We start from the raw sequence: 10,224 nt of genomic DNA on the forward strand, positions 1-10,224 counted from the left end.
TCGGCAAATCCTAGGCTCTGTGGTTAGACTACAGCGCCACATTAAAACATCAAATAAAACAATCAGAATAAAACACATTCAAGCCTCAATATTTCAGATCCTTCTTTAAGTGACATTTAGCTTTCCCCATATCTACCTACTTAATATTTTTGTTGTTTAGTCATTTAGTCGTGTCCGACTCTTCGTGACCCCATGGACCAGAGCACGCCAGGCCACGCCAGACTTAATATAGTCAGTGCTTTTTTTCTGGGGGGACACACAGGGGTATGCATACTGCTAAACATTTTGTGCTCTTTGTACTCTGTCCATTTATTGTATTTTTCCTGATTTGAACTATAAAATGATGATTTTCTTGAGTCAAAATGAGAGTACCCCTAAACATTTTTTTTAGAAAAAAAGCAGTGAATATAGTTTCCCCCATAGTAGAAGTACTCTAAGAAGTAGGAGGCCAGTATGGTGGAGTGGTTAAACTATCAAGACTAGGACCTGGGAATCAGGGTTTGTATCCCCACTGAGTCATGAAGCTCACTGGGTGACCTTGGGCCAGTCACAGCCTCTTAATCCCTACAATGACCCTGTGAGATAGGTTAAATGAAGAGAGTGATGAACCATGTACTCCTTGGAGAGAAAGGTGGGATATAAATGCAATAAAGAAGTTATTCTGCTTACTTGCTTAAGAAAACTGGAGAGGCCAGCCAAATGGAGATGGCAGTGGCCAGCCTGGCATCCAGAGAGCTCCACGTGGTTGCAGTTGGACCAGTGCCAGTTGCAAAACATGCGGGGCTCCTGGAGAATTTCTAACCCTGCTCCTAGTCAGGTTAGATGCAGCAAACAATAGGTCTTATCACTGTCCTGCCAACCTTTGGAGCAGAACTTGAGCAAAAGTTTACCAGTGCTACTGGTAGATTTCAGAATGTCTTGAAGTTCATGTGTGCTGAAACTGGATGTGTGGGTTTTCAGGAACCTTTTCATAAAACTTGTATAGGGCACATAGGTGAAACAAATAATATTTGGCCACCCTGTGCGAAGCAATAGCCAGTTTGATGCATAACTTTATCATAGGAAGCTGCTGTTCTTTATACCAAGTCAGACCACCGGTCCACCTAGGTCAGCATCCTTTACACTGAGTGCCAGTGGCTCTCCAGGGTCTCAGACAAGCCCTGTGTGGAGATACCTTGGATTGAACCTGGGACCTTTTGCATGCATGCCATATGTTCTGCCACTGAATTATGGTCCTTATCAGGTCAGGCTCCAGAGGTTGTTGTAATTGGGCATTTTCCTGTGGCCCCAAGATGGGCAAAGAACCCAAAGGCTCATCAGCAAATCCCTTCTTAGTCTTCTGAAGTGCTGAAAAGACTTTGAAATTAGTGTGGAAGAAGTATTGGTTTGCACATTCTGCATCAAGGGGGCTCAATAAAGTTTCCTTATTCAGGGGCTCCTGGAATTTTGGACCTTGCAGTAGTTCTCACTATGGTTATTGCTCCATTCCCCTCAAGCTCTCTCTTTCCTCTTGTTTCCTCTCATTTTTCTGGACTCTCTCCATGTAGATCTTCCCTCAGAGGCCATCAGCTCTGTTTGATGAGTCTTTTGACGCATTTGCTCTTGACCAGGTTTGTGCAGGTGGAGAAAACAGATGCTTAAGTAGAGATTTCTGCCTATGGAATTAGAAAATAGACACTGATCCTTCTTCCCTTTCCCTTCCCATCCATCCTGATACTCTTGTTGCTTGTGGTCGGCCTTTTCCTCATTCTGAACCCTCCAGTCCTTAGAGTTCTCATAGTTTCGTTTTATGCTGTAAGGTGGCATATTTTAGCTGCGGAAGTCTTGGAACACTAGTTAATGAACTAGAGTTACTGGCATCTTGAGTGTTTGTCTTTGTTGTTCTCTGTCTCGTGTTTTGTTTTGTTGTTGTTTTGACATTTTGTGTTTTTCCTCTTCATTTGTGCTTGCTGGCCTTCCACTGGCTAGATTTTCACTCCAAGGCCATGTGACTTGCTTGCTGATTCCAATGGGTTATTTTCACCAAAGAAGGTTGGTTTAGTGCTTGATGTAGCTCCTTAGAGTCTATGAAGAGTGTTCGCTGGGTGTCAATGTCCATTTTTCTGTGTTTTGTTTTTGTTCTGATGTTCTGTGTTTTTCCCCTTTGTCTGTGCTTGCTGGCATTCCATTGGCTAGATTTTCACTCCAAGGCCATGTGACTTGTTTGCTGATTCCAGTGGGGTATTTTCCCCAAAGAAGGTTGGTTTAGTGATGGTAGCAACTCTCTTAGGTTCCAGTAAGAGTGTTAGCCGTCTAGCAAAGTACCTAGATTTTTTCCTCTTATGGCTTGGAAGCATGGGGTACAAGTGCCCCCTTCTTCACATACAACACAGAATAAAAGCTTCCAGATAGTCTAACCTTCTCTATAATGTATCCTGTGGTAGAAATTCCTCATGTTTTCCCTTGACAAAATCTGAGGCTGAGAGACTGTGGTCAGCAAATAGATTTGTTTGGAGGCACCTCACTTTGAAATGCAAGTAATATTGATATGCTCACTTTCCATCCCATTCTCATTCTTTATTTCTCTTTATCTCTTTCCACACACATGGAATTTCTATTTCTGGGCAAGTGGAGCAGGAGGACAAACTTGGGTTGGCGGCTAGTGGATCAAGAAGAAGCTCTCCAGGGCCTGATTTTTTATTTTTTTTTAGTGGTTGCCAGTTACTAACCCTTGTTAAGCAAATATATATATATATATATATATAAATATACTGAGTAGATCTTCCAATTTAATGTTTCTTAGCTGGCTGAGAGGCTGGCAGGCATTTCTGCCTATGATATCACTCTGTTTCTGTACTGAAATAGTTTGCATCTGTTGAAGAAATGACTTGTCTTCTCCCAAGGAGAGAGAGGTTAATTTGAAGTTGCATTTGGACCTTGAAGCTGCTGCGTTGCCTTTTTAAAGAAGTTGTACAGGGGGGAAGAGAGGCCCTGATCTTTAAGTTAATTGCTTTTCCTCATTTCAGACACCTCACCTTGTCAACCTCAACGAAGATCCCCTCATGTCAGAGTGCCTACTTTACTACATCAAAGATGGCATAACCAGGTGAGAGGCAACACTGCTTTTAGTCAGATGGCTGCCACCTTGAGTCCCTCTCTTCTCTCCCAAAGCAAATCCAGTCATATTAAGCTCTTGAGTGTCAGACAAAGCACGTACTTAATTACCCATGTCCTTGTTTACATGCATGGGATTAACATTTAATTGTCAGATTTGGAGTTGCAGGAGCTTTTAACCAAGCGGAATATTGCCAGGGGAGCTTGGAAGAGGAAGAGCAGACTGATTGTCTTAGCTGGGCATTTTGATCCTAAAGCTGGAGTGGAGCAGCAGGGTGGGGAAGGATACTGCCATTATAATTAGCATAGTCTTACCTTGCAATACCTGCTTCAGCTTCACCATGGGTAGTGAGGATGGCTGAAAACAGAGAATCTCAGACTAAGCCAGAAAATAAAATCCATCTGAAATTACGCAGTGATCATCAGGTCATTGGTCCACAGGGTTGGCCCTACTCTAAGGCAGAGTGAGGCAGCCATCTGAGGCAGCAGGGAGGAGGAAGTGACTGGCAGCAAGGTTTTGGAAGAGGGCAGCGCTGTGTATGACACGCACAAGCTTCTATGTTTATTGCAGATTCCTATGTCTATATTTTTTAAAGCTATAAGGAATTTAAACAATCTTATTTGCTGGACGCAGGGTTGGCCAGGCAGATGCTGAACGGCGTCAAGACATCGTTCTCAGCGGGGCTCACATCAAAGAGGAGCACTGTATTTTCCGGAGCGAGAGAAACCATAATGGTGATGGTGAGACAGCATCTTACTTATTGGTTAAATATCGCTCTGCTGCTCTGCCCTGTGTTGTTACTTATATTGGTACTTGCCATCTTCTGGCTCTTTATAGATAAGCAAGATATTCTTCGGACTTCTGATTAGCTGAACTCTGCCCTTTTTTGGATTATGTAGCTAAACTCCACCCTGGTTTTGCCCTGGCTTGTTTGGAAGGATTTTAAGAGGCATTCCTGTGGAAATCCTGGAATATGCATATTCTTCTCTGTGGGAAAGACTTCTCTCCCCTGTCCTTCCCACAACATAAGACCATAAGGAGGGCCCTGCTGGAGCAGGCTAAAGGCCCATCTTGTCCAGCATCTTGGTCTCCCATTGTCCAACCGGATACCTTTTGGAAATGACCAGAGCACAGCAACAGTCCTCTTCCCTGCTGTGATTCCCAGCAGCTGTTATTGAGGCGTGCTGCCTCCAAGAGCAAAGGCAGAACATAGCCATCAGGGCTAGCAGCCATTGTAAACACTTACAACGTCTTTATAGGCCCTACATAGGAGCTTGGAGAAGTTCTCTGGGGTCAGGTTCTCCAATTTCTCCCTTTGGTAAAACAGTGATGTGAGTATTCTTTATTCCTGTTCTAGTGATTGTTACCCTGGAACCTGGTGAACGGTCTGAAACCTATGTCAACGGCAAGAGAGTGGTGCAACCTGTCCAGCTGCGCTCAGGTAAAGACGTTGGAATTTGTTACTCTGTCTTTGTTTTGTTTTTTAAGTGTCTTGAAAACTGTGTGGCTCCATGAAAGAAACACAGGAAGCTGTTTTATCCAGAGACTATTGGCCCATCTAGCCCCATATTGTCTTTTCCAACTTGAAGCCCATCATCCCTGACCATGGGCTATGAAAGCTGGGGCTGGTGGGAATTGTAGTTCAGCAGTATCTGGAAGGTATCACTTTGGCTGGCCTTCTCTGGCAATGGCTGTCCAACAGAGGTTTTTCCCATGAGCTGTTCCCTGACCCTTCTTACTGGAGATGCCAAGGATTGAACTAAGAACCCTTTGAATGCAGAACGTGTGCACTACATTGCTTTGGACTCTTCCCATAAGTCTGTCGTCTTTTCTTTGAGTTAGGGTTTTATGATTTCTGGCTTTGACTGTCCTTGAGAATTCATTGCCTGGGGATAACATGGCTGAACAAATCCCAGCTAGCTCTCTCTCGTTAAAAAGCAAAAAACAAAAACCCTTTAGGTCATAATCTTTTTATTGCCCATCCAGGAAATCGTATTATTATGGGCAAAAACCACGTGTTCCGCTTCAACCATCCTGAGCAAGCACGGGCTGAAAGGGAAAAGACTCCATCAGCAGAGACTCCCTCAGAACCAGTAGATTGGACTTTTGCTCAGAGGGAATTGCTGGAGAAACAAGGAATTGATATGAAACAGGAGATGGAGAAAAGGTAATGCATTTTTTCATGACATTGAACAAGTTACCATTCATCCCTCCATCCATCTTACTGAAGTAATGTTCTCTTCTGCTTAACTGTTGTAGAGCATCATCCTTTAATATTGGTACAACTTTCATATGCAATTCTTTTTAGTTGGAATGTTAGCTGTGAAGTGAAATTGCTTATGAAAAGGCTCTTGAGTAGTTTTCAGTTAACCTTTGTTTGGTGCTTACTTCAGAAGGTTTTGCAGAGTGGCTCATGACAACATTTTGTTTTGTGGAGAGATGCTTCTTTGTTGCTAAAATGGAGTACTGGTCATAATATATTTAGCTTGTTGCAGGATTCTGGTTTCTGCAGAAGTTTTTGTGTTTCCCCACAATATTACTGATCAGCTGGCAAAGTTCCCGTAGTCCTTTTAAAGTGCCCCGCTACCTAGAAGTGTGTTTCTGCACACACCCACACCAGGAAATTCTTAGGTGGGGCAAATGGGTGCTCTTAGGTGGGGGGTGCATCTGCTGTCCCCACCCTGACTATTGCCGTGCTCCAGTGGGTACCCTCAGGGGCTCAGGCTCCAGTCTCAGGAGGTACAAGCATCTTAGCAAAACACTCACCAAGGAAGGTGGGGTTGCAGCTGCAGTGCAGTTGAACCAAACCAAGGTCAAGCATGGAGAATCAGTCTAGGTCCAAAATGTGATCCAGCGGCATGGTCAGGCAAGAGTTCAAGGGCAGTATCACAGAGAGTTCAGTCAAGATGCCCCATAGCAGGACAGGCAGACTAGGGACCTGAGACCTTCATTGTTTCCAACAACTGGATGGTTCCATTGGGAGCCCTTACATACTCTGGCCTCCTAGACCACAAGTGCTGTTATGGAAGGGATTGCTTATATGGAGACCCCATTGCTCACAAGCTGCATGTTATGTTGTTTTTTGGCCCAGACCTTTTTGGTGTTGGGGCTCTTGAGGTGGGAGGTGGGAGTTCCAACACCTCCTCTGGGGACAGCTACAAGGGTTCTTCAGCACAACTTCTTTTCTTCCCCACAAGGGTATCCTTAGCACTGATCTCAGGGGACCTTCTCCTCAAGGTTCTCAACCTGAGAGGTGTCTGGTTTGTTCTTTGAGGACTCGGTGCCAGGTACCCAGTCCAGGCTAGGCACAACCACCGCAGTCCCAGGTTGTATTAGGCTGACCAGGTGTCTGACTTCTCTCCCCAGACTTCAAGAAATGGAGATTCTGTACAAGAAGGAAAAAGAGGAAGCAGATCTCTTGTTGGAGCAGCAGAGGCTGGTAGGTGTCAATATTTCCTAGCTGTCCTTGCAGAAATCAACATGCTAAACTTCCAGGAAATGTGATCAGATTGACTCTTCCCACTGTTAGTTGCCCCTTGCTTCTCACGTGCTACTTTGGCTTCAGATGCCTGGGGGCATACCATAAAGTGCATGGATCTCACCCTCAAGTAGATGTTGAACCTAAACAGGTACAATGTGCCAACATCCTGGTTCCTTAACAGGTCAGAAGGAAGGCTTGTATTTTGCATTGTTACAGCCCCCCTCCCCCAATCAATTCTGAAATGGCTTTTTTGATGGTCTTGCCTGTTATGGTTGCCCTGGAGGGTTGCTTTAGTTTTCTCTTGGATCAACACCAAGTACTAATTCTATGCTGCTGAGGAGAGCCTTCCAGATGCATTGGTGTGCCAAGGATTTTTCACATGTGATGTCCAAAACTGTTGCTGCAACTCTGCATGTTATTTAACCTTCCTCCCCTGCCTTGCATGGAGTGTGGCTCCCCAGCAAGGGTGTTGTTTGATGCACATAGCAGTGTGTGGTTATGGGAAAAGGCGAAAGAGTTTTTGGTACTAGCAAATCACTTACACGTAGCTAAAAGACAGCAGGTTTTCTGGGGCAAAGCAAGCAGAAGTGAGGATGGTTGCTAGGGAGGAAGCAGGCTTCTCCCACTTTAGCATCCTGGTGCAGGAAATGAGGGATAGGGCACCTTCATCCAATCAATGTAAAGTGAATCTCTAAAAGAACCATATTCCCATTTTGGATGGGTCAGGAAACTAAGTTGACTGGGTATACTCCTGGGCAGGGGTTTAGATCACAAATGGGAACCTATTGTGGTCCATCAATGTCTGGAGGGGCACCAGGTTCTACATCCCTGGTCTGGATGTCTAGTGGCAGGCAGTGAGATCTGTCCCTGCATCTGAAACTATGAATGAAGGTAGTAGATGGCTGGAAATTTATTTACTCAATTTCTGTACTGTAGTCTAACAAAAATGTTCCCAAGGCTGATTTTACTTTTTAATAAAGTGAAGACAATTTTTAAAAAATACTTAAAGTGTTTTAATAAAGTGGATCAGATTCATTTGTTTCTAGTCATTAGACCATTACAAACAAAGGTTTTAACAGTATAAATAGTGGAATAAGGCAGAAATGGAAATTAACCTGGACACAAATAAACTACAACATGAACAAACTTAGAATACTGAGTTTGTGTTCATGGACTAGAGTTTTCATTCCTCCTTCTTCCCTTTGCAGCTGCCTGCACCTTCCCAAAGACTGCTTCTGAGAGTTGGAGGATCCTTGGGAATGGTGTGAGATATGTGGTGCAGAGGGCAGCAGATGGAGGGGTAGAGTTGGCTGCAGTCACCCCCTCTCTTTCTGTGGACAGAGGAGCAACTTAGACTCAGAACTAATAAAAGCATGCCTCCCATTATATCCCAGATGTGGGAAGGAGGAAGTGGGGTGGGAATAAAATGTGTTTTCACTAGTCTCCAATGGTAACCAATGCAGACTTTTTCAGAATTGGCAAAATATGCCCTTAAAGGCTTGTACCTGTTAACAAGTGTGCAGTGGCATTTTGTATTTGTTGAAGTTTCCAGATTGTTTTCAAAGGGAGCCCCATGTAGAGTGTATGGAGGTCACCGGGCATTACTGATGGGTGCTGGGGTCTCCCTATCTTTCAAAAGAGGAAGACTTCAGGAGGGTGCTAGTCAGACAAGAGTGCAAGAGCTAATACTGATGAGGGCAGATCAAACAGGGCCAGTGGAATAATCCATAGTCACTAATCAAATGTTCCAGATTTGGGTTTGACCTGACACAGAAGGGGTTAGGTAGGATCACAGGATAATCCAGGGAGCAGACGTGCAGCTCAGTGGTAGCTGTGAGGTCCTGCAGGGTGTGGAGCTTGGCTTTCAAAGCCAGGGTAAAGGGAGCCATTTAAGGTTTGTGTGTAGCATCTGTACTGTAGCACACAAATGACAATAATCTTCGAGACTTGGAAGCTTTGGCCCGTCCTCATTCACAGATAAAGGCAGACCAAATAGCAGTCTGCAAACAGTGATGACTGGTGCCCATTAGGATAGGTAGGGCAGAAGGCCGAGAGACCAACAGGGGGTGGAACCAAAACCAGTGACAGGCAGAGTTACCACCTGACTGGTCATAAATCAGAAGATGGGCAAGTAGGGGCAGGCTGAAGTTAGTGAGATGCTTCCCACTTCACCCTAATACACCTGCCCTCAGTCCATAGCATTCTTTGTATTATAGAAGCTCACCATAGAAATATTGCAAGTGTCCTTAGTCTTGTATTGTGGCTATAATAGTTCACATTTAAAAACTGCCCGTTCCAAGTGTGTTAAACTGGTATGTGGATGAGAAAGGGATATCTTTTGCAAAAGAACTGATAAAGCACAAACGGATTTCTGAGCATTCGCTTATGGCAAAAATCAGTGGAATGTTGTTTCCTACTAAAGAATAATCACAACATGCACTAAAAATGTTACATAGAAGGCATAATATGTTTGAAATTTTAAGGAAAAAATCAGTGCTGGGCTGGACAGTTTTATCTGCTTTCCTAAAATAAAAATCCAGGTATGTTAAGTTTTGATGTAATCAGCATAATCTTCAATGTAACCAGGTTGCATTGAAGCCAACCCTCAAATTTGGTAGTAGGAATGAGACTTCCTCTTTTTCACTCCTCAGCTTTGTTGAATTGGTTTCTTAACATAATTGGTTGAGTCTCTTCATAATGGAATTTGATGGGCGAGATCAGCAACCCTCCTTTATATTCGCAAATAGCAAATTTTGTGTATGTGCCATAAAATACAGAGGTGACAGTTCTAATGATGTCAACAAGCCCCTTTCCCCGCCCTTTCTGGACACAGCCTTGAAATTAGCATGTGGTGTGAATTCTGTTTGGGTATCTTCCATTTCCACTGCAGTATGATGGACGGTTTCTTTACAACCAAGGGATTGTATTATTTAATAGTAGAGTTATTGCTGTGGGTGGATAGATGTTCCTCATGGTTCCCTAGTGGGTGGGGATCTCTGAATGACCTGAGAATCAGCTAGGCAGCATGTTTAAAATACAGTTTTACTGTACCTTGGAAGTTGAACAGAATCTGTTCTGGAAGTCCGTTTGACTTCCAAAAGGTTCGAAAACTAAACTGTGGCTTCTGATTCGCTGCAGGAACCTCCTGCAGCCAATCAGAAGCCGCGGAAGCCCCATCAGATGTTCGGGTTCCAAAAGAACGTTTGCAAACTGGAATAATCACTTCCGGGTTTGTGGCATTCGAGAGCCAAAATGTCCGAGTTCCAGGGCATTTGGGATCCAAGGGACGACTGTACCCTGAACTTCTTGGTAGCACGGTAGCTAATTCTGATTCCTTATTGTCTAAGCAGGCCCTGGAAAACATCTGCTGAATTAAAAGAACCCTGAACCACTAGCTCAAATAAATGGGCATTCCTCTCAGAACAGCATGAAAAGCTTTGTTTGTTTGAGATGACTTAGGAAAGCCATTTCTTAAGTCTTCGCAATCTTAAGGAGTGATGTCATTTTAAAAACATAGCAAGCTTGTGTTAACAACGAACCAAAAGCTGAACTAGCAATTAGTAAATTTGCAAGAGGCTTGGTGATAAAATATGGGATAAACTTTTGTGGGCATCGAAATAACACAGGCTTTGTGTGGAGTTTAGTGCTT

The 10,224-nt window shown here is 43.9% G+C and overlaps 1 protein-coding gene across 9 annotated transcripts in view; it reads left to right on the forward strand.

Annotated features, from left to right (window-relative positions):
• Positions 1–10,224, forward strand: part of KIF1B (kinesin family member 1B) — a 134,647-nt gene that overhangs the window by 76,825 nt on the left and 47,598 nt on the right. For all 9 annotated transcript variants that reach the window (XM_081015967.1, XM_081015959.1, XM_081015960.1 and 6 more), the window contains 5 exons: positions 3,006–3,085; positions 3,728–3,834; positions 4,452–4,535; positions 5,081–5,261; positions 6,461–6,533. In XM_081015967.1, coding sequence (XP_080872093.1) covers positions 3,006–3,085; positions 3,728–3,834; positions 4,452–4,535; positions 5,081–5,261; positions 6,461–6,533 — 525 coding nt within the window. The remainder of the gene's footprint in view (positions 1–3,005; positions 3,086–3,727; positions 3,835–4,451; positions 4,536–5,080; positions 5,262–6,460; positions 6,534–10,224) is intronic.

Source organism: Podarcis pityusensis (genome assembly GCF_964106645.2).
Source record: "Podarcis pityusensis genome assembly, chromosome: 8".
Taxonomy (NCBI): Eukaryota; Metazoa; Chordata; class Lepidosauria; order Squamata; family Lacertidae; genus Podarcis; species Podarcis pityusensis.